Source organism: Panthera uncia, chromosome B1 (assembly GCF_023721935.1).
Source record: "Panthera uncia isolate 11264 chromosome B1, Puncia_PCG_1.0, whole genome shotgun sequence".
Taxonomy (NCBI): Eukaryota; Metazoa; Chordata; class Mammalia; order Carnivora; family Felidae; genus Panthera; species Panthera uncia.
In genome coordinates, this window is record NC_064811.1 from 132786751 (window position 1) to 132812345 (window position 25595).

Consider the following 25595-nt stretch of genomic DNA (forward strand, 5'->3'; position numbering starts at 1 on the left):
ACAAGTCATCATCGTATGAATGGCTGCCATTTGGTAACCACCTACTATGCCCTAGAACCTATGCCAGATATTCAGTATGCACTATGCTGATCATCCCAGCCACCTTGCCTTTTTCCTCCAGATATTTTCCTCCAGAAAACCAAAGGTCAGCCAAGAGCAAGCAACTACACAACTATAGTTTGAATCAGACCATGATTCAAACCCAGGAAGGCTTTACTCCACAACCAATGACTTGTCGTGCTCTCTCCACTGCAGTCAAATTCATGGGCTCAAGAAAATTTAAAATTTGTTTTTTATTCCTTTGTATTTTTCTATAAACAATATCCTATCATTCAAATGCCTAAACTCAGATCACAAAAGAATGCTACAGTTACATTTTAATCCTTGCCTTATAGTTAATTCCACAAAGGCATTTTGCCCCGTGTAGTTCTGTTCTTTTCCTAGTCCCAAGTCACTGAGGAGAAAAAATAGTTTTCATTTGTAATGTATCTCTAGCTCAGTTTCTTTCTAGTAGTGTGACTTTGATCAGCTCAGACATTTGTCAGTTCACACACACTCTCATTTGTACACTGCGGCAGGACATAGAAACAAGATGTTTAGAGTCAAGAAGAGCTTGTATGTTCTCTGTCTGAAACTTTTGCTCACTGCTCAGCTTTGTGTTCCCTCTTTTGTGTGTGTGTGTGTGTGTGTGTGTGTGTGTGTGTGTGTATGCGCGCGCGTGCGCACGCGCGCACGTCTGCTGGGGGGGTGTGTGTGGAGAGGGTGTAAAGAAGGATATTAAGACTTTTTGCAAAGGAGGGTGGGAGGAGAGATTCTGAGAAACAGAAAGGAAGAAAGAAAAGAAAAGGGAATGGAAAGAGAGGGAGAGGAAATGAGAGAGGAAGGAGGGTGAACTGCTTTGTAGCTGCTAAGATTGCAGACAGAAATAGCACACAACCACCGTGAGCTGTGTGCGACTCAGAAACCAAGACCAAATTGTATTCACTTTTATTAATCAGTTGCTCAGAAAGAAGGAAATGACATCTGGTCCTGTCTTCTTCTACATCTTAATTTTGGGTAAATATTGTAAGTATGCTCAGCATTTAATTTTATATACCTTAATAATATTGTATGAACTAATCACAATTACAAATGTTTATTACTTACATTTATGCTTTTGAGATAATTTTTTTCTGATAAAATTGTAATCTCACTTCAGAATTATTCTTAACTCATTTCTGGTATTTATATTAGAAACTGGACTATCCTGGCAGAGTCAATAGTTGAGCAAGATTAACGTGACATACAAACCTATGCTTCATAAAAACCAATTTGTTTAAGCAATAATTATTTTATAAGTAATTTTATAATGTTTTAAGAGAAGCAGTCCTTAAAGAGATCGTGTTCAAGTAAGATGCCCATTGAAATATTCTGGGAAAGACTTTACGTGTATTCAGCTTTCTGTGTAGTTTTAACACTTTGTGGTCCCGGTCCTTTGTGATTTGATATCACAGGTGTGCCTTCTCACTGAGAAATGCATTCATAAAATCTTTTTTATTCAACAAGATCTCTTGCTATGCCTTGGAAAAAAAAAAAAAGGAAAAGCACAAAGCAGTGAAAGGCACAGACACACCAGGAGCCCAGATGGGCATTTTTACTTTTGTTACTATGACAATTTTTGCTTTCTCCATGAATGCTGTAGTTTATTTTTCAGAAAAAAACATTTTTTTAATCAAAGGAGAGGCATTATGCATTACACCCTCTTTAAATTATATTATGTAAGTAGAAATAAAATGTTTATGTCTCTTAGGTACTAAATTATGAGACAGTCCAAGGAAATCAAGAAAGAAAACTTTCTGGGTGTCTTTAACACCTTATGATGCTGGGAATGACAAACTTTAACACATTTAGAATTCACACGCATGTTTACACTCCTCCATGTCTTCAAAGTTTGCAGAAGGTGGTTTTCACTGAGATATTCTATTGAGAATATCTCCAAGTAAATTTCAATCCTAACTTTCCCAGTTCCGATGGCCTGTACTGCATCAAAGTGATTTTTTTTTTTTTCCTTTCCTCTCTTGGTCTCCGGTATACCTTACTTTTAATGGTCAGAGGGTGGGAGACGGCATTGAAACCGAGGAAACAGTTCAGAATCCTGGAAAAGCATCCTATTTCTTAGCTTTCTCTATCTCTAATCTTGGTAGCTGGTACTCCATTTTTCATTCCAGTTTTGTTGAGAAATACCTGACATACATCTCTGTGTAAGTTTAAGTCCTATAGAACGATGGTTTGATTTATATATATTGTGAAATGATGACACCATAGGTTCAGCTAACATCCATCTTATATAAATACAGTATAAAAGAAAAGAAAGAAGAAAAGAAATATGGGTAAAAATTGTTTCCTTGTGATGAGAACTCTTAGGATTTACTCTTTTAACAATTGTCCTGTACATCATACAGCACCTTCCTCTACCTCCCATCATTATTTCTGGCAACCACAAATTTCATCTTTTTCCATGAGTTTTGAGACTTTCCTTTTGTTGTAGAGATTCCAGATATAAGTGAGATCATACAGTATTTGTCTTTCTCTGTCTACCTTATTTCACTTAGCATAATGCGTTCAAGGTCCATCCATGTTTTGCAAATGGTAGAATTTTCTTGTTGTTGTTTTTAATCACTGAATACTACTCCATTGCATATATAGGCCACAACTTCTTTATTCTCTCATTTACTGACGGACATTTAGCTTGTTTTCATGTCTTGACTATTGTAAGTAATGCTGCTATGAATACAGGGGTATGTATCTTTTTTTGAGTTAGTGTTTTTATTACCTTTGGATATACTCCCAGAAGTGCAATTGCTGGGTCATATGGTAGTTGTATTTTTAACATTTTGAGGGTCCTTCTTTAGTGAGTATACCAATTTCCAGTTCCAATTCCATCAACAGTGTGGAAGGGTTCCCTTTCCTCCACATCCATGCCAGCTTTCTTACCCTTGTCCTTTTAATGATAGCCATTCTAAAAAGTGTGAACTGATATCTTATTGTGGTTTTGATTTACCTTTTCCTTGTGCATGACTGGTGATGTTGAGCATCTTTTCATGCACCTGTTGGCTCTGTTGAAATATGTCGTCTTTGGAGAAACATCTATTCAGGTCCTTTGCCCATCTTTCAATTGGGTCATTTGGTTTTTTGCCACTGAATTGCATGGGTTCTTTTTATGTTTTTGGATATTAACCCCACATCACATATATGATTTGCAAATATTTTTCTGTATGTTTTCTTTTCACTTTTTTGATGGTTTTCTTTGGTGTGCAGAAGCTTGTTAGTTTGGGGCACTCCCACTGGTTTATTTTGTATTGTGTTGCTTGTGTTTCAGGTGCCATATCCAAAAAATCACTACCAAAATCCATGTCAAAGAGCTTTGTTCTATGTCTTGTCCCAGAAGTTTCATGGTTTCAGTTCCTACATTTAAGACCCATTACCCATTTTATTAATTAGAGGACCAAAAAACAAATTGCAAACCACCACCAAAAATGGAATGTTTCTCACTGTAATCCAAGTATTTAAGCTACCCGAGTTTTTGACATTTGTAGCCAACAGCCTCATAAATCAATAACATATTTTACCATCTCCTATTCCATTTCAATGAAATGAATAGATTAAATAGGCCAAAAAGATACTTCCAATTAGAATTAGACATTCTAATATGAGGAATTCAAGGGTATGTAAAAGGTGTTGAGGGCAGGGTTGCCTGAGTGGCTCAGTCTGTTAAGTGTCCAGCTCTTGGTTTTGGCTCAGCTCATAATCTCACATTTCATGACTTTGAGCCCCACTTTGGGCTCTGTATTGACAGTGTGGAGCCTACTTGGGATTCTCTGTCTCTCTTCCTCTCTCGCTCTGCCCCTCCTGTGCACCCTCTCTCTCAAAATAAATAATAAATAAACTTTAAAAAAAAAAAAAAAGGTGATCAGAGCAAGTTGAAAAGCAACTTTGGCTAATGTGTTTCCAGCCAATTCAGGTTAGTAAAAAATTTCCATGTTTACATATTCTCTTTTGTTAAAAAAAATTATTTCATGAGCAGAAAATAAAAGTAGATGATGATGATGTCAAAACCCTCCAACTTTTTTAAAATGTTTATTTATTTTTGAGAGACAGAACGTGAGTAGGGGAGGGGCAGAGAGAGACACACACACACACACACACACACACACACACACACAGAATCTGAAGCAGGCTCCAGGCTCTGAGCTGTCGGCACAGAGCTCAACATGGGGCTTGAACTCACAAGCCATGAGATCAAGACCTGAGCCTAAGTCAGATACTTAACTGACTGAGCCACCCAGGCACCCCCCTCCAACTTTTTAAATTTAAGTTTATTTTGTGATTTTAAAAATTAAGTTTAATTTGTGATTTAAAAACAAATTTTGACAATGTACTGTGAATACTTAAGGGCTCCAATTTCTCATCCCTCCATGCCTTCAGCAAGGGATGAGGATATAAACATCTGATGCAGTTTGGCAAGCAGCATTCCTCGCTATAGGGTGTCAAGGGAATGGGGAGGGTGAACGACGGGCATTTGGCAGGGACCTCTAAAATAGCACCCCACACCCATGATTGACCTTCTAGTTTATCTCATCATCCAGCTCCACTAAGAGAGGGTTTCCTATGCACATAGCAAAAGAAGTTAACAACTACATAAGGACAAAATCTTAAATCTCTGTAACTTCCCTGTGGTGGTGGTTGTTTGTTTGTTTGTTTCTTTCTTTGTTTTTTTAATCTACTCTTCCAGTGGCCTGGAAAAGACAATGTGCTATCATGGAAGGCTGCTGGTCTAAGGTGCTTAGCAGCACTTTATGTATCCGCTCTAAGATTTGCAGCAATGACTGACCTTCCCTGAGCCTTAGTTTGTAAAATGGCAATAAAATCATTGACCCTTAGTTTATAAAATGGCAATAAAATATTTTACCCTAACCACATCCCAAGCCCTTATGTTTGCTTCTTTTTTACATAAATTACCTCCTTGAATTTTACAACAACTCTATTATGTAGATGTAATGAGATACGTGAGGAAGGCAAGACCCAAGGACATTCAGTACCTTGTCACAAGACTCAAGCTAATAAATACCAGGATTTGAATGTTTTTCAAGTCTATAGTCTTTCCCCTAGACCATGAACATTCTGAGAGATAATGTGTATAAAGACCTAAGCAATTATTAGTCACCTTGTTAACCAAAAATACTTTTTGAATGCCAATGACCTTAATAAGCAATAAGACTAAGGGGTGACTAAAGCATGATCCCTGCTCTGAAGGGGTAGAGTGGAGAAGACAGAAAGTTAATCTAGGATTCCCAAACAGACAGGGGCAAAAACCTAGGTGCACACAGACAGGGGCAACATTTAGATATAAAAAAGGTTTTCTTTGACCCTTGAGAATTTCTAATTCTTTAAAAATTCCTCTGTCTTGGGGCGCCTGGGTGGCTCGGTTGGTTAAGCGTCTGACTTCGGCTCAGGTTGTGATCTCCCAGTCTGTGAGTTTGAGCCCCGCGTCGGGCTCTGTACTGACAACTCAGAGCCTGGAGCTGTTTCAGATTCTGTGTCTCCCTCTTTCTCTCTCCTCCCCCATGCATGCTCTGTCTCTCTCTTCTCAAAAATAAATAAATGTTAAAAAAATAATAATAATAAATAATAAAAATTCCTCTGTGTATAGTCTAGTTGGTTGTATTATGCCAGTGTTGATTTATTAGTTCGATAATGTACTATGATTATACAAGATTTTACCATTGGGGAAACTGGGTGAAGGGTATATAGGACTTCTCTGTGCTATTTTTGCAACTTCTTTTGAGTCCATAATATTTTGAAATTAAAAGTTAAAAAACAATCCCCAGGAAGAATTGTATCTTAAGTCCTTATCAGCAAATGCTTTACTTATTACTTAACCAGTATCATTAAACAAAAACAATCACTCAATACTTTGGATAGACGGAGAACAAGTGAGGAAATAGGAAATAGAAGAGGCCCAAACATAAACTTGATCCACTGAAGTATTTTGCCAAGAGCTGGCACAGCTGGGAACGTCCTCATTTTTTTTTTAACTTTTTTTAATGTTTATTTATTTTTGAGAGGGAGAGAGAGACAAAGTGTGATGCAGAGAGAGAGAGGGAGACACAGAATCTGAAGCAGGCTCTAGGCTCCAAGCTGTCAGCACAGAGCCCGACATGGGGCTCAAACTCACAGACCGTGAGATCATGACCTGAGCCAAAGTCGGACACTCAACCGACTAAGCCACTTAGATGCACCACGTCCTCACTTTTCAATTTCAAATGGATACTTACAAGACCATCTGAGCTTTGCCTTAAGTCCTACGACAGGCGTACCTTCTAATATTTTTTTCTCAAACCATTCAGAAGAAGAAAGGAAAGGGTTTTTCCAGAACCGACCATTAGTATATAAAAAAAAGAGAATACTGGCATATTTACCCATATCCAAAAGATGAGAGAATAAACTTTCCAATGTGCACACTACAGAAGTATCTATTATGCTGCCCTATGTTTGTGAAGGTTACTAATAATTTTTTATTGTTCTTGCTGTGAGTTTGGAATAATATTTTTAAGTTTCGAATAGGAAGAAAATTAACAGATCTGTGCAAATACATCATCATAATCTGCATCAAGGAAAGACATGATTATATTTGTGAACTAAATATTTGTGAACAAAACTAAATAGTTTTGCAAGCATAATTTCGCACATTAGGACAAACTTGTTTGCAAAGTGAAGTGCAAAGTGAAATGCTTGGAATTGGGTATTCTAGTTAGGTGTGTTTTTTTGTTCTTTGTTTTGTCTGAAAAACTATAAGCATTCATACCATTTGATTTCAAGGACTATGATTGTGGTTATAGATGTGGTTGTTTTTATATTTACCACTTATTGAGAATTTCCCATGAACCACGAACTGTGTACTAAGTGCTTTATAAACATTATCTGATTTTACCCCTATAAAAACACAAAGAGATATTCTCATTTAGCAAAAGAAGAAACAGAAAATGAGAAATATTAAGTAGTATGCCTGGCACCATTCGCTAGTAATTGTTGCAAAACAGATTTGATTCCAAGCCTGTCTCCCTGAAAAGCCTATGCTAGCAAAACATGATTCAGTTCTAATATTTTCTAATACCATAATATCTGAGAATTAAAGGGGATTTTAACAGATCCTCTAATCTAGCCCATTGGCCTACAGGCAAATCAGATATTTCTCCATTTCAGAGATTAAGCAAAAAAGAACTATTGACCATCCCAGAGTCATAAAACTAGTAAATCCAAACAACAGCAGGTTGCACATCCCCAGGTGAGGCCCTCCCCATCCCAGGGAAGTTGAAGAAATCCATGCCCATTATTTATGGCTCTCCTCCTATGAGCTGGTGCCATCTGCTCTTCGTATATCTCTCAGTGCCCCCCAACTGAGGAATTAGGATACACAAGTAAATAATTTGAATGAATAGAAAATTAGACTCCACTTGTATTGATCTTAGGATTTTTCTTAGAAAGCACTTTTGTTTGTATCTCATGACATGGAACTATACACATTAGAAGTACCAATAAATGTTTACTCCATTCCTATGTCAGTTTACCTCCCCCTCCTCCTGGATATATTCTCCCCTCAATATCCCCACAACCTCAGTAGCTCTACTTCTTGTACATAGTCATCCAATACTGTCTCATCCTTTTTGCACCTTCACCCATCACCCTGATCAGAACAACCAAAAGCTTTGTCCTTCTTTGAAGATAAGCAGGGGCTGGCACGTCATGTATATTTCAAATTTAGGTTTTGTTCTCTGTTACAGCAAAGCTAGAAGTCAAGTTAAAAAAAAAAAAAAAAAAAAGCATAGTATAAAGTGAGGTCTCCTGTTACTTGTGTTAGAAACTGATACTTTCCGGGGCGCCTGGGTGGCTCAGTCGGTTAAGCGTCCGACTTCAGCTCAGGTCATGATCTCGCGGTCAGTGAGTTCAAGCCTCGCGTCGGGCTCTGGGCTGATGGCCCAGAGCCTGGAGCCTGCTTCCGGTTCTGTGTCTCCCTCTCTCTCTGCCCCTCCCCCGTTCATGTTCTGTCTCTCTCTGTCTCAAAAATAAATAAACGTTTAAAAAAAATTTTTTTTAAAGAAACTGATACTTTCCTGCTAAATAGTTGTAGTTTATAGTAATTTGTTTGATTTTTTTTTTTTGCTAAGTAGATTCATTTTATAATTATTTCAATATTACCTCAATTTACTAGGGTCACCTTATTTCTTAAATCCCCCATAATAATGAATATATCCTTTTTTTTAATAATCAATACTCTCAAAAAAAAAAAAAAAAAGAAAGAAAGAAAAAAACCTCCAAGGATTATCCTTTGTGAGGAGGACTCTCAGGGCCGTTGCACTGGATGCTCTAGGCCTTGCCTCTGACAACTACACCAGTTCCTCTCTCCACCTCTCTCTCTCCATCATTCCTCCTCAACCTATCACCCCTCCCTGATATTGTCTCCGGAACTCAAGTTCTCCTCCATAGTGAAGAACAACATAGGAGCACCTGGGAGCTCAGTCAGTTAAGCATCCAACTCTTTGTTCCTCTCAGGTTATATTCCCAGGGTCGTGGGATCAAGCCCTGCATCAGGCTCTGCTCTAATAGCATAGAGCCTGCTTGGGATTCTCTCCTGTCTCTCTGCCTCTCTCCCACTCATGCAAGAGCTCTCGCTCTCTCGCTCTCTCTCCCAAATAAATAAACATTTAACACACACGCACACACACACACACACACACACACACACACACACACAGCTCTCTGGCCTGAGCCCCTGTCTCCAAACTCAACTCCAGGTCCACCTTTGGTCAAGGTGCTCTGTTGAACCAAAATGTCACCACATGATTAGCTACAAAAAGGAACGCAGACAATCTGATACAGTCTTTAATAGTAAGATTCACCCTTCTTTTTTTTTTTAATTTTTTTTAACATTTATTTATTATTGAGAGACAGAGAGACACAGAGCATGAGCATGGGAGGGGCCAAGAGACAGGGAGACACAGAATCCTAAGCAAGCTCCAGGCTCTGATCTGTCAGCACAGAGCCCAACACGAGGCTCAAACCCACAGACTGCGAGATCATGTCCTGAGGCGAAGTTGGACGCTTCACCGACTGAGCCACTCATGCGCCCCAAGATTCACCCTTCTTAAAAGGCAACTAACATTTAAAATTTTTTTTGTTTTTATTAGAGGATTGAATATGCACTTGAACTGAAAGGCCATCCAATTATATGAGCTAATTAATTGATTAAAACATCTAATTACACTGCTGTCCCCTAATCATTTCTCTTAATTCTTATCTATTTAAAGAAAAATAGTAAGTTTTTTTTCTGTTTCCAGCATCTGAATCTTTAGTGAATTACTATCTAGTTAGACAGTTTCATCTTCTGTCTCTCAAGTACTTTTTTAATTTAAGTCTCATAAAATCAGACTTTTGAGTTCAGGGGAAAGTCAAAAACTTATAGAGTACAACACCCTCATTTTTTACATAGCAAGAAACTGAGGCCATATAGCTGTGTTCCCTTTTGTCATCAGTTGTATTATTCTTTACTTACTCTTAAAAATGGGCCTCCAATTCCATATGTAAGGCAAGAAGGGCAGGAAATGTAGAAGGGTAGAATGTCACCTTAAAGTAGAGAGAACCTACAATGGTGTTATTAAAACAAATTTATTATCACCCAAAATCCTAGCCTTAAAGATTAAGATTTTGCCAATACACTAAGCTTAGTATAATCATTATTCACATACCTGCCTGGTAGATAAACATTTTAAATCATTCTCACAGCCAGTGAGAGAATGAGCAGGGAGAGAAGGGTCTGATCACACTTCTCCAAGTCCATGCTTGCAGTCAGGCCCAGAGGAACTTTAACGAAAGGGGCTTTTATAAATCTCCAAGTGATTAAGATCCAGTGGATGTTTTCATTATCTCTATTCCCTCTCCAGTCCATATTCCCATGCTATCCCTCAGACAACTACATTTTCCTTAAAGATACAGCCCTTTCGGGGCACCTGGGTGGCTTAGTCGGTTAAGCGGCCGACTTCAGCTCAGGTCATGATCTCGCTGTCCGTGAGGGCTGTGAGTTCCAGCCCCGCGTCGGGCTCTGTGCTGACAGCTCAGAGCCTGGAGCCTCTTTCAGATTCTGTGTCTCCCTCTCTCTGACCCTCCCCTGTTCATGCTCTGTCTCTCTCTGTCTCAAAAATAAATAAATGTTAAAAAAAAAAATTAAAAAAAAAAAAAGATACAGCCCTTTCCATCCCATGCTCCTCAGGTACTGAATCTGGCCCTTGGGGGTGTTCCATCTAAGGTGGAGGAGTCTTGATATGCTGTAGGAAACCTGAGGCTGAAGATTGCTATACAGGTGTCAGGTGAAGCCACAATGGAAGAAACTTTGTCAACTTCTCAGGAGTAATTTGTAAACTACCAGGATCTGCCCAACACTTCTTTTTTTTTGTTCTTTTTAAGTTTATTTATTTATTTTGAGAGAGAGAGAGAGAAAAAAAAAAAAAACAGCAGGGGAGGGCCAGAGAGAGTGGGAGAGAGAGAGAATCTCCACACTGTCAGCACAAAGCTTGACACAAGGCTGGAACTCACAGCCGTGAGATCGTGACCTGAGCTGAAATCAAGAGTCAGCTACTTAATCTACTGAGCCACCAAAGCGACCCACTTCCTGACACTTCTAGTTTCAGACAGATGCTTTCTTTTCTCCAGGTAACCCCAAATAGCTTGGTTGCCAAATACCTACACACTTGACCTCTCCCATCACCTCTCCCCCAAAAAAGAATACTGTGTCTTCTTTCATTCTGCCTGTGCCGAGGCTGGTGCCCAGAGAAGGGAGATACATTTGAGACCGTGTTCATACTGAATAGAGTCACCCTAACTTGCTCCTTCCTCCCTTGCCCTGCCTCAGCACACACACACAATTCCCTGAGATGGTAGCCACACGTCTCCCAACTTCAAGGAGATGGCAGAGACACGTAGAGAAGCAATGCAACGCATCCTCACTGCTGCGCGAAGCTACCCAAAGGCATTAACGATTCATGATTTGGTAGCAAATACATCCCACACTGGTAATAAGCTGTCTGTTACCATGCCAGGCTGATTTCCTCTTTATCCTATGGGGGGAGGCAGGCTTTGCATTGAGATGAAGTGGGTATGACGACACTGAACACGTCTCCTTGGCCACTTTCCCACCTCCTTCAGGGATTGATCCTGCTGCGTGCTCAGTTTCTCCTCTTTTTCATCTCCCCCACATTCAGGCTGCTTAGTGCCAAGTGGAATCAGCATTTCCTTCCCTGACTTCCAAGAGGCCCAGATATTGATTTCTAATTCTAATCAACAAGCTCCTCTGCACCCTCGCTACCACCTGATTTCTCCCTTTACATCCTAACCATTCTCTCTATTCCTCAGACTCACCGTACCTCGTGACGAAACACACACAAAAAGAAACTCTCGTCTCTTGGTCGCACATCTTGCAACCAGAATTCTTAGTTCTACCCACCTCTTATCCTTAATATCCCCCCTCATGAATTAGGACCTTCATGAAGGATAGTTCCCTATTAAACAGGTTTTCGACAGATCACATATGCACAATCCATTCTGCAGCTACCTGCATTCACGGACATTCTGGCTCATTTTTGAAGCATTTAGTAAGATGGTGCCCCCATCTGATCCTCACGGTATAAGGGAATTATCACCCTACAGGTTCCTGTGTTGTAGCCATTCAAGCAGATAAATCTTACTTCATAGATTCGAAATTGAAATGTTATAGGATAAAACATGCTGATGGACATGAGATGTGCATGCCTGGATCTGAGAGAAATCACGTAAGTTACCACACAAAGCTGTTTTGATAAAGCTTTTGTCCAGGTTCCATGGTGCAGGTATAAATTAAGGGAAAGAACCGATTAAGCTCTCGGGTGCATCAGGCACTAGCTTCTGAGACAGAACACAACTGGCACCACTACCTCGGTCACTCGCAAAACCTCTGATCCTTGTCTTTCCTTTTCAGCCTCTGCCCTCATCTTCCTGCTCACCCCCAGCCTTTGGATATTTTAATAGGCTTTTCCCAGCGCAGGCTAGAAATGTTTGACTCATTTTCAATGGTCCAGAAGATTTGCTCTCCTGGTTGTGGCTGATTTATTGGACACCGCAAAACTGCTTCATGGTTTATAAATGTTTCTACTTTCTCACACGTTTCCAGCTTGGACAAGAAGACATCATCGGTCATGCTTTCTGTTCAATTCTCCTAACCTCCACTTAACCTCCCTCTTTGTGGTAAAATCAGGAGAGCTGGCTAGTTTAGCTAAGTTAAATTTAGATTTTCGTTTCTTCCCTTCTGCCTGCAGCCCTTACCCCCGATCTTGAGGCCCACGGCACAACAGTGCAGGCTCCCTGGAAAGAGGGATTGTTTTTGTTTGTTGAAACCCCATAACTTTTCTCAGCAACTGAGCATTCATCCCCAGTGTTGACCTGAAATAATGGAGCAAATCATTTGTCCATCAAATCCACTTTAGTGGCAAAAAATCTGTACAAATCTTTTCGTCATTCTCCTGGCTCTTAGGCATCTTTTTCAAAGTTTCTATGCTGGTAATATACAGTGGCTTCAATATTATTCTCATGGTCCATTGTAGTCATTACCTAGGAGGAGCTGCATGAAGAAATTAAACAGACTCATTCCCTTCTCTCTAGGAGTTTACAACCTATGACAGCTTTAATGCCTGTTGTATAAGATGGGTACAAATAGACACAGGCTAGAATTATCAACTTAAGATGTGAACAGATAGGTCAAGGCCAAATGTTTTGTCCTGATTAAATCCCCTCCACATTTTGCTTATGGTACAGCTATAATGAATATCTGAACAGATAACTGAGGAGTGAATGTGGTAGTGATCAAGAAGAATGGAACCTGACAAGGCAGTGTGTTGTGGAGGAATGAAAGCAAGAATGATGCCACGTCATATGGAATAAATATAAGTAGTGTTTGCAGATGGGCAGTAAGTTTTAAGACATTAAAGAATTCAGTGAAATCACCCAGCAGTCTGTGACGTAGAGGCAGGATAAGGAACTAACAGAGGCATTCATGTGTTGGTGGTGGTGTTAGTACCAGCATAAACTTTATTATATGTGATCCAATCCCAGAATGGGTTCACATTTAATGACACTCGTACAGAACAAGGGCGTTCCCTTTATTCATGCCTCCGAAAAATTTAGACTCCTCCATTTTATGCAATCTACACGAATCCTACTGAAGTCCCATGGCCTCTCTTCTCTATTACTCTTCAATCTCCAAGAACTTTTTGACTCCTCTCCCCAGATTTCTTTCTTGGATGCAAGACTGCATGGCCTCCCTTCAGTCTCCTGCCCCCCATCACTCAACCCTCATTCCTAACACACTCCTGACATAGCACACTCCTCTGCCACACGGTCTCCTTGGGCACAAAATGTGTTTTCTAGTCTACTTTTTTCAGGAAAATTCACCTCTCGCGTTTTTTTCCCCTCAGAAAACACAGGGTAGGGGAGAAGTTCAGAGAAGAAGGTTAAAAGGCAATGCCAACATTCTGGTCATAAAATTTAAGGGTGCAGGGAAAGGATGTAAACTATTACACACACACACACACACACACACACACACACACACACAGAATAATCGCTTTGTCCGATCATTAATATTAAGTATATCAAAACCAGACATAGTGTATAATACACAAATTTTTATTTTTAGGCCACAAATCTCAGATGCATAAAAGTGAAATTTTGTTTCTGTGACTAAACTCAGAGCTCATGACTCCTACATAAAATGATAAACATTTAAATTTGCTAATTCAAAGTAGCTTGGTTTAAAAATCAGGAACTTTAAGGGCACCTAGATGGCTCCGTCAGTTAAGCAAGCGTCCAACTTTGGCTCAGGTCATGATTTCATGGTTCGTGAGTTCAAGCCCTGCCTTGGGCTCTGTGCTGACAGTGTAAAGCCTGCTTGGGATTCTCTCACACTACCTCCCTCTCTGGCCCTCCCCCACTCACCTTCTGTCTGTCTCTCTGTCTCTCTCTCTCAAAATTAAATAAACATTAAAATAATTTTTTTTAAAGATACAGTCTTAATCACCTAAGAATTCTTATCCACTCCACCCATTTTCCCCTTCTGCCCAATAGCATCTAGGCTCAGAGAAAGCTTCTGAAACATGAAAGTGGAGGACAGGTGGAGAGATGAACATCTACAGTAACTTCGTCAGTCCTGTGTGAGGTTTAGCTCCTCTGTTGGATTTTGGCATCAGCACTCACCAAAGCACTCAAACACTTTCATGTTCTCCAGCTACCAGATAATCCACATGCTTCTCACCCAGCAACAATGCCCACCTACATTGACTGTCTGCTCATAGCCAGCCTTCTCGGAACAGCATAAGAAATCCTCAAATGTCCTTCATCTGCCAGGAACCCTGGGGCAATTTGAGGTTGATTCAGACCCTGTTCTGACTTACCTCTGTGCCACAGCTCCCCCGGCCCCTCACATCACTCAGGGCACATGGCTTCTGCTAGAGACTTGCCCTTTCCTTGGACTGCATATTTGGATTTGGGACAAGAAATCACCTCTGTTTGGGTAATCCCCCAAGCTCCCTCAGTGATTTTCGCCTTCCCCCTTCCCCAATGGAGTTTTGGATTCCAAGTTGACAGGGTGCTTCATCCTCCCATTTGGTTCCCCCCAAGTTCAAAAAAAACTGCTTTAAGGACATCACACATGCTTACTCACCTCTATAGGTTGGGGAAAACCTCAGTGCTCTGAGTCCTTCAGTACTTATTTATTTTCACTTTCAAGAAAATTCTAAAGAAAAATCAGAATATTCACAACTTAAATAATGGTGGGTAGGGTTATTCACTTTATCAAAGGAATATCTTCATTTGGTGGTTTTGTTGTTTTTTAAGTCACATGAAAATGTGCCCATCCTATTTGGATCCTAATTCAAATATCATGACACAAATCTTATATTCTTTCTGGTACCATCTCCTTCCACTCTTTCATTCTGTTGCCCAAACTGGTTTCTCTTATTTCACTTACACCTACCTTTTCTGTAATTTTTATTTTTAATCTCTCTTCCCTACATTTTACTGTATGCTTTCTTTTCCTGTTCTAACAACACAATATTATAATATTGTACATTATTATAGATGAAAACACCAAAACATAAAAGTTTTATTCAGATTGTGAAAAATCGCAAATCATTGTGTCTATCTATTATCTTTCTTCCAGAATATGTGAGGGGCACCTGGGTGGCTCAGTCCATTAAGCATCAGACTCTTGGTTTCGGCTCAGATCATGATGGGTTTGGTTCATGGGATCGAGCCCTCTCTCTATCCCTCCCCTACTCTCTCTCTCTCTCTCTCTCTCTCTCTCTCTCTCTCTCTGTCTCTGTCTCAAAATAAATAAATAAGCTTAAAAAAATAAGAATCTGTAAAACAATAGAGTTTCTGATAAATATTAGGAAGGAACAAAGAGTGGTCTGACATGATGCTCTCCTCCACCAGAAGCTGTGCTATCACACATCCTCCAATCAGTCTCCAGGAATCTACACTACTTGTAAATTTATTCCAGGGTAATTGTTGCAAAAGTTTAATATATATTATAATGTGCTGTCTTAGATACACAAAATGTACTAGACGAAAGCTACCATATTCTGATTATTAACATGAATTACTTAATATTGCTGAAGTTGTAATTAGAGTCAGTTACATTATTGAAGTTCTGGTTGAAGATAAACACGTCAGGGTGTTGTCTAATTAAATCCTCACATGAACCTTGAAGGGTAATGTATTCTCCTCTCTCTACATGAGGGACTGCCTCAGATTTAGAAACTTGCTAAGATCACCAGCTCGTAAGTGCTTAATTTAGAACTTGAACTCGGGTTTATCTGGCACCCAAGTCTGAGTTCTTTCCACTCATCATACAAGCACCAAAGTCATGATACTTAATTATGGTATGTTATCTCTCATTTTATAGGACAAATATTTTTATTCCCATTTACAGATAAGCAAACTGATCAAGCAATCTGAACTCAATTCAGATCTACCACTTACTGTTTCCTGGGGGAAAAAAAGAGAAAGCAGTGGCAGGAACAGGTAGAGTGCGGGCAGGAAATGGCATGGCAGGTTTAGGAAATGATGGGAAGTTTGGGTGGCTTAAGAAATAGGGCTAAAGCAAGTGCTTGGAGTTAGAGAAGCTAGAAGATCTTTGGAACCAGATTATGTAGTCTTTGTAAACCACGCTCAACAATGGACTTCGTCATATATGCACAGAATGATATAAAGAGATTTATCTTTTAGGAAGTTATCCCAGCAGCTTACCAAAAGTGGTTTCTAGATCACTGAGCCGTTGAAAACAACCCTTAAAGGAAGTGTCCACTGCACTCAAGTCACTAGAGAAGACTGTGACCAAGTCAAGTTAGCTGCTGGGTTTTACATTGTTTTCATAGGACCTTGATACATTTTTAATGTATTTTCTCCCTGTCTAGTACCTATAAAATACACAAAATATGTGTGGAATACAAGACAAACTTTTTGTCTACTACACTGAATATGATAATATTGGCCTTTTGTGACATTGCGCTCCACAAAAATCCAACTATTATCTCTACTTCTAGTTCCCAAAACTCTTGTGATCCACTCTGTGCCTGTATTTACATGTTTCTTGTTTTTCATGTGTTATTTTCTCACTGTTTTCTTTAACTGCATAAAGTTTGGGATCCAATTTGAAAATAAGTCAGAAGACAAAACATAATAGAAAACATTGTTAACAAAAGTACATACGATAATGGACAATAGGTGGCCACAGTGTTTATTTGAATCAAATGGAGGGTACTATCTAGAAGTACAATCTCTACTCTTTAATCAATGAGTAACTTGGCAGCACAAAGCTGTTACTAAGAAAGTATCAGTAAACAAACTTCAGGGATTTTACTCAGCAACTCACAATACTCAGTGACCTCACCATAGTGGAAAAACAGTATTTATATAAGTAACTTAAAATATTGTGTTCATAGAGCCAAGGCATAATATCTGTAAGATATAATTTTACCCTTTGCTTTAATATGTTCATGTTTTAATCGATAACACTACTTGTGATAAGTTTTAGGCCCAAGTGTACATTCATTATTTCTTAAAGTTTTCCTTGATGAAGGGCACAGTAAGAATGGGGTGAAATGGTGCTGAAAGTTTATGGCACAAATACTGACCATGCATCAGAGAGGCCCTTGACCCTCAGCATACTTCTAATCTCCCTAAAAATTGTACATTCATGGTCATGCTATCTAGAAAAGTAGCTTGTCCAGAACACCTTCAAAATAATAGCATATTATAGTATTCCTGCAAGTTACTATTAACTCAAGCATTAAACTAAAGGAGCTACATGAGTCAGTTGGCCAGTTAGCTTAATTGGTTAGATCATGGTGCTAAAAAGAGACACATGACTGAAAATGGGCTCTTTGGGGAAATATTGTAAACATTATGTAAAAACCATTGCTAATGGCTTCTAATATGATTAGAAATGTTACAACTACTAGTCATAGAAAACTAAAAAGTAGTTTCAATACATTTACCAAAAAAAAAAAACAAGACATTTGCTTTCAGCTGAACAAATCCTTCCACTGGATAAATTACTTTCTGGTGTAAATTAAATGCATATTTGGAAAATATATTAACTCTTAAAAATAACACAGAGGGCACCTGGGTGGCTCAGTAGGTTGCATGCCCTACTCTTGATTTTGGCTCAGGTCATGACTTCATGGTCATGAGATAGAGCACCACATTGGGCTCCATGCTGAGGGTGGAGCCTGCTTGGGATTTTCTCTCTCCCTCACTCTCTCTCTCTCTGCCTCTCCCCCACTCATGCACATGTGCTCTCTCACTCTCTTTCAAAATAAATATATAAACATTTTTAAAAAATAACAGACTCAAAAAATCACATACATTCCAGAGTTGCAATATTGATGTACTATTTAGGGTTTACAGTGATGAGCGAAGAATTCCACACGTATAGAATGCACAAAGTTCTGTTTATGGTTTTCCTTAAAAAAGTAAATTCCATGCCAATTTGTCAATTCATGAAAACCTAGCTAATATAGGAAAATTGATTTTTGTTCACTTGATTATAGTGATTATATTATTTGTTCACTTACAGATATATATTCTAGATTCTAAATCTAAAATCCAACCTGTCTTTAGGATTTTTACTATCATGGGATGACAGAATACAGCTGGAGTAAACATGGTGTTATTCCATCACTAGCTATACTGAAGAGCTAGTCTTAATTTTAAATATTTCTCTTTGCATCTCTTTCTTCCCTTAATTTTCTCTTCCTTTCCTCCCCTTGCCCCAAAAATACAACTAAGTTTCCTTTATCTAGTTGTTTCATAGACAAAAATCTGTGGTCCCTAGAGTTGCTATAGGTCTGGTAAAGGGCCTCATGTCCTTTGAGGAAACAAAGACTTCATGGCCAACTACACTAACATCAGGCCCAGGATGTGTTTGGAGAATATTTATAGAAATTGGACCCTAACTAGCTCAAGTCAGAGTCTGGAAGAAAAGCCCAGGCCACAGCCTTTAAAGAGATCTTCAAGGCACCACCATTTTAAAATACTATTCCAAATGTTTCAAATTCATAGACAATTATTCATTCTTCCTTTCCTTTGACTAATATTTTTTTGAGTTCTTGCAATATGTCTAGCACTGATACAGGCATCAGAAATTAATGGTGGACAAAACAAGAAAGATCCCTTGCCTATGAGAATTTATATTCTGGGAGCAATATTCAAATAAAAAAAAATAAACTAATAAATAAAATGTCCCTGATAGAAATAAGTGTTGTGAAGAAGAAGGGCGGGGAGGGAACCAATAGTGTAATAGGAGAGTAACCAGCTAGGAATGTGGAGGGACTTGAGATAGGTGACCCCAGTTTTTGTAAGGCAGGGATATTTATGCTGAGACCTGAATAATGAGGAATAATCAGCCATGACCCAGGGGAATAACAGTCCAGGCATCCAGGTTGTTGGAACAGCTACCTCAAAGACCCTAAAGTAAGAACAAACAGCCCATCTAGAGGACAGTCAATACGGATGAAATTAAGTGAAGCAGGAAAAGTGGAAAGAAACCAAATCAGTGAATAGGAAAGGTTCACTCAAGTAAGGTCAGAAGGGGAGGATAGAAAGTTTGGATTTTTATCCTAAGAACAATGGGGTGACATTATAAGTTTTGAAAGAGGATATTTTTGTGATGTGATTTATTTTTGAAAGATCCCTCTGGCTGCTATATGGAGAACAGGTTGAAAAGAGAAGCAGGAAGTCCAAGTGAGAGACAACTACAGCTAAGAAAAGACAGTGGCTGACCCTATAAGGAAAGAAAAAAGCCAAGAGGAGAAGACATTGGCACATTCAGGATAGCTATAAAGAGAGTCACCAGCCCTTGCTAAAGGATCACAGGTGGGAAGTGAGGGCAGAGAGAAAGCCATTCCTTTATCCCTGAAAGGTGAGAAAAGGCAAAAGGAATTTTAAGGGTCAGAGAGAAGCTAAAGGAATTTTCTTTTAAAGGAGAGAAGAATATGTAGGAAAATGGCCATATAATCTACAGCTGCTCTACTTAATAATTCAATTCTGGAGGAATGGTGCTTCCCCTTACCTGCCACAGATGAGCATCCAACCCATTTATTGGTCTAATGAGCTGGGTACAGATGGGCAGGTCAGCAGGCAGACACTCGGAGAGAGCCCAGCTGGCAAAAGCCATACTAGAATATGACCAAAGAAGATGAATTCTTCCTCACTGCTTAACCTGGTGACCTGAATTAGCAACCATCTCCCAGTATAGGCTTCAGCTTAATCTGAGATGGCAATTTAGACAGAAATAGGAAGTCAGGCAGTCAACAACACAAATAAGTACCCACAGATAGCTATGTTCATTAGAAATCAATCATGAAAGGTTTGAGGGTGAGGGTGCCCTACAAAAGATTAAGGAGAATATTAACTAATTCTCAGTAGACATCAGTAAGAAGAGAGAGGTATAGGCAATATCTACTTGGTATCAGAGGGGGTCTTAGCATCAAAGTGGGCTACATGTGACTCTTAGCATCTCAGCCAATATTCAGCCCATTATGCTTACAATTTCATGGGTCAATGATTGATTAGAGGGAATGGATTCTATTAAATATATTCATGGGATGCCTGGGTGGCTCAGGCAGTTAAGCATCCAACTCTTGATTTTGGCTCTGATCATGATTTCACAGTCGTAAGATGGAGCCCAGTGTCTGCCTCTGTTCTAGACATGGGGTCTGCTTACAATTCTCTCTCCGCCCCTCCCCTACTCATGCTCACACATGCTCTCTCTTTCTCACAATAGAAATACTCTAGAAATTAAAAACAATGGACGTAGAAGGGAAATTCGCACGTACTACATGTGATCTCTGTGAAAGGCAGTGAGAGACTCTTTCACATCCATTAGCTTCATCTAATCATACCAAAAAACCTGGAAGGAAGATTTACTGACCCCTGTGTTCTACAAGAGGAAATTGAGAAGTTATGAAACCTGCACAAAAAATCCACAATGGCATAACTGGGAACTCCCAAGAATAACTCTCCCTGCCCTGCAGCAGCCACACTTAGCCTACACTGCGGACGTGCGGTGCTGGTGTGTGGAGCGAGTCTTGAGGACTGCTATTGTCTGAGGTTGTGATAATTCCAAGAAAAGGCAAAAGCAGGAAAATACAGTATTCAAATTTAAATAAACCTCTTTGATTTTTCTGAATAATAAGTAGTTATATGGAAAAGCATTAAAATTAAGTCCATGACAGATGTTATTAACAAAATAATAGCCATCCTGGAAATTCTAAAAAGGAAGCAATGGCATTTAACCTGTAGCCTGTGGACATGCAGTCAGTCAATAGTCAGTGGTGCCTGAAGCAGACCCTTAATGATATTCAGAGTCTTGCTTATTGTATTTCCCCCTCAGGTATAATATCCCTACTCTGTACCTTGAGACATCTATGTCACATCAGATAAAATCTTGTGCAACTCTCATAGCCTATAAATGCCTTTGAAATTGTCCTTTGGGTTAAAGATAGGGGGAATAACTACAAACTCCAAGTCATGAACACGCAGATAATATGGAAGGACATCTCTTATAAATAATATGTCTGGCATTTAAAGCTATTTGTGTCTCACACACATAATTCTCAGAAATCTTACAGTGTACATATATTACACACACACATACATAGATAGTGTCCAGATAACTTCATATTTATTCAAAAATTGTGTGGGTTATGTGCCCATACACCAGATAGAGGAGAGGTTAAATATTTTTCAAATAATAAAACTTTTAAAACCTGGAAACTTTACAAAGCTTTTCAGCTATAGTAGGTTTAATAGATTACATATTTACTAAACTTTTTTAAATTTTATGTTGAAAAATTTTAAACCTATAAAATATTACAAAAGTGGTAGACAAACACCCACATACCTTTCACCTGGACCACCTGTTGCTAATGTTGTCCCACACTTGCTTTCTGTCTCTCACCAATCATACAAACTTACACATTTTTTTTCTTGCTGAATGATTTGAGAATAAGTTGCAGACATCATGATCCTTCATTCCTAAATGCTTCAAGCTGTATCTCCTAAGAATTACATTTTCTTAGCCCCCATATGATGATTAAATTCAGAAAAATCTAACATTGATAAAATCATACTATAAAGTCCATATTCATATTTCATCAACTGTCCTAATTTTTCTGTAAAGAAAAAATTATTTTTTTTCTAATCCAAGCTCCAATCCAGGATCACACCTTGCATTCACCAACCACAGCTCTGTAGTCTCCTTTAATTTGAAGACAATGACATGAATTTTGAAGAATGTTGTTATGTAAAACATTCTCAGTTTGGGTTTGTCTGATTCAAGGGTATGCTTTTATAAATACCTAAAATAATGCCTTCTGCGAACACAAGACTGTTAACAAAAGTTCTCATAGAAATATTCCAGAGGAAGCCTACATGGAGGCTGATCTCCTGTTAAAGTTCCTCTTCATATTACATCATTTTTTTGTTTCAAATAGGACTCACAGAACTCCCTGTTTCCATGCCTCATTTGTTCTTTTCATTGTCACACTTATCTATCCTAACTTTTAAGGTCATTTCTGGAGCCTTCACCCTAAACGCACACTTTGCCTTCACCTGTTGGCAATCATTTTCATTTTCCTACCTTCCTTTACCTGCCTACGCTCATAGTTCTCCTACTCCCCTCCAGGGAAGGGAGTCTGTATCATTATTTACATAAATCCCCTCTGTATTCGAAATGCATTCTAGGTGCCGCAAAGAGAAGGACCAAGCAACAGTGGCTTAAACAAATGAGAGTTTGTTTTTCTCAGATGAACACTATCCAGAAGTAAGTGCTTGCTGGCACTGGATCAGCTGTTTAGCCATTCCATTAGGATCCTAGGCTCTATCTTTCACTCCACCATCTTTTGTGCATTGGTTATTGTGTTAAACACTTATCTCCTGATGAATGCAAAGATGACGACTGTAGCATCAGATCATTTTTTAAGTAATTTTTTGTTAATTTTATTTATTTATTTATTTTGAGAGAAAGAGAGAGAGGGAGGGAGAATCCCAAGCAGACCCCTCACCATCAGCATAGAGCCAGATGTGGGGCTCAAATTCACAAACCATGAGATCATGACCTGATCCGAAACCACGAGTTGGATGCTTAACTGACTGAGCCACCCAGGCATCCCTGTAGCACCTGATATTAACTCCATGTTCAAAGCAGGAAGAAAAGAAAAACTGACATGAAGCTCCATTTTTCCCTTTTTATCAGGAAAGCAATAGCTTTTCCAGAAATTCCCCAAGACTTCTACTTCTTAGATCTCATTGGTGGGTATTTGGTCACATAGCCCGCCTAACTGCCAAGGAAGCAGGGAACACAGGAAATAGAAGTACCATTATTGTTGAGGCCTGTCATCTCATCTTCCAGTACTGAACACATCGTCACCACAAAAAAAGGGAGGCAGGATTCCATTATGAAAGGGAGAGGAAGAAATAAATAATAAGCAGGCAACTAGAAGTTCCTCTGTCTCCTCCCAATCACTATTTAACTGTATTCATTCTCTACTTCTCAATTTCATTCAATATTTCTTCCCTATTTTTCTTCATGTATCTTCTCTTCCTAGTACTTCCCCTTGAAAGATGAACTTTCAAATATTTTCATTAACATTTTATCTTCCACCCAGAATCAAATAACATTACAAGAGCTAGTACTGTCTCCTCTCCCAACATTGGAGGAAACCTCACATCCAGCAAGATGAAGTGACTTGCCCAAATTTGCCCATCAATTTAGATTCATAGCCAAGAATAAAACATAAGTCTGCTGGACATCAGTATTTACTGTGAACATCAGAATATATGGTGCATACTAGTCCACTTTGTTCTGCTTGGTCCCTTTTGCCCATACCTTGGCCACTGAAATATAACATTCTCCACAAGGATTTATCAATTCAGTTGTTTATTTCTGGAGACCTCTCTAGAGAGGAAAGATAATGAGAATTGTGTTTTCCCCCTTTTTAATTTTTTTTTTTTACTCTCTAAATATGAGTAAATATAAGTAAGGAGCAACCATGGGAAGAAATCCTTGTCTTCACTGGGAATCATTGTTCCATATGAACCATGAGTCTGAATTTATAAACCCACCATCTCCAATACCATCTGCCAAGAAACAATAAGAAAATGTCTGTTTAGATGCATTATGTTTGTCTTTGACCTTTGGGGAAATATCTTAGAACATCCAGGGAAACACAAATACAAAATACCCTGATAAAGCAGTATCTCATCCTTGCACTGAAAGATTTCAAAGAAAGACATTTCACCCAGAATAGAAATCCAAAAGGAAGTCAGTCAGAAAGGATAATTGATCACGAAAGGTAAGATTTAGAAAAAGAAGAAATGCCGGGACACCATCATATGCCAAAAAAGGAAGGCCAAAATCTGAAAATTTTTCAGGGGCTCATGAGCAGGTTAATATGGGGGGAATGAGTAGAGGCACCATGGTTAAGAATGCATGCTCTGGAATGAGTTGGCCATGAGTCTGAATCAGTTTTGCCACTTACCAGTTCTTGGATCCCAAGCAACTTACTCCTCTACGCCTTCCCTTCTAAGCCTTAAAGTCAGGTAATATTGATAATTATTTAATGGAATTATTATGAGGATAAAATGAAGCAAGGCATGCAAAATGCTTAGCCTAGGGCCTAACATATAAGTGCTCAAAAACGTGAAAGAAAGAACTGCTGATCAGAGGAAAAGTTAAAGTAATGGATTTTTAGGTTTTAAAAAGCAGGTTACGGCAAGTTGGGGCCGTTTGACTATAAGGCTAAAGTGCGATCAAAAAAGAAACCATTAAAAATTTATTACCTGGACAGGATATCATACGGATTGAAATAAGTTGAGACAGTAGGAATGGAAATAAGGTACTGAATGGAAGAGCTATTAAGAAATACAACTGCCCTTGATTTAAGATCTCTATTTCTTGGCTGCACTACTAGAGTAATCAATAAAGCTTACTGCTGTTGTACCGGTGAGCAGGAATAAAATGTGATGGTTGGATAGTCAGGAAAAACAGTTTTGTCATAGTTTGAGAAATATGCTAAAAATGCATAAATAGAAAATTCAGAAATCTTGGCTGCTCTCTGTGTTGGGAAATATGTGCATCCATTCAATAAATTCTTACTGAATGCTTATTATGGCAGAATACTAAGCTCTAAAAAATGTTTACAATAACATCTCACCCAATTGTAGATCACATATCCTAGAACCCAAAAAAATTTCATTCTTGAGGCACCTGGCTGGCTCACTGGTGTGCTGACAATGCAGAGCTGCTTGCAATTCTCTCTCTTCCTCTCTCTCTGCTCCTTCCCTATTTGCTCTCTCTTTCTCTCTCTCAACATAGGAAAACATTTTAAAAAAATTTTTTAATTTGATTCTTAAAAACCATTAAAAAACAAAAGAAGAAGAAAAAGAATTTTGTCCTTTTCAGGATCTCATTCATAGCATATTGACTCATTCTTTACACAGAAGTTTACCATGTCTCAGTATCTTCATTTGTAGCTACAGCCAGTTCAAGTAAAAAATTAAAAATAGTAATGAAGATACTGAGACTACAGAGGCAAACAAATTAATGATGGGTGATGCAACACCTGGTGAAGAATTTTGGAGAAAAACTATACAAAGTTGACAACTCAAAGTGCAGGAGTCTGTGGCCAAATTTATAGGACACAAATTCCCTCAAAGTGCCTTAAAGGCATTCTTGTACTGTTCAACATGATAACCTAAATTCACAAAGGAAGATTAATATTGTATTCAATAGCTTCCCAACACTTTAGAGGTAAAGCTAAACACAAAAGTTGTATCACAAACACCAGTATAGAAAAATTTTGACAAGTTTTGCTAAAAGGGGGAGACAAAACTGGAAATGGAACTAGTATGGGAAATGGGATCACAAAATTCTTTTTCTCTTGCTTTGTTCTGTTTTGTTTCATTTTTAA

At 38.8% G+C, this 25595-nt stretch overlaps 1 protein-coding gene across 2 annotated transcripts in view; it reads left to right on the forward strand.

Moving 5' to 3' along the window:
- Positions 1–748: 748 nt before the first annotated feature.
- RXFP1 (relaxin family peptide receptor 1) overlaps positions 749–25595 on the forward strand; it is a 111408-nt gene continuing 86561 nt past the window's right edge. For both annotated transcript variants that reach the window (XM_049631233.1, XM_049631234.1), the window contains exon 1: positions 749–1065. In XM_049631233.1, the coding sequence (XP_049487190.1) occupies positions 1017–1065 (49 nt within the window). In that variant the 5' untranslated portion in view covers positions 749–1016. The remainder of the gene's footprint in view (positions 1066–25595) is intronic.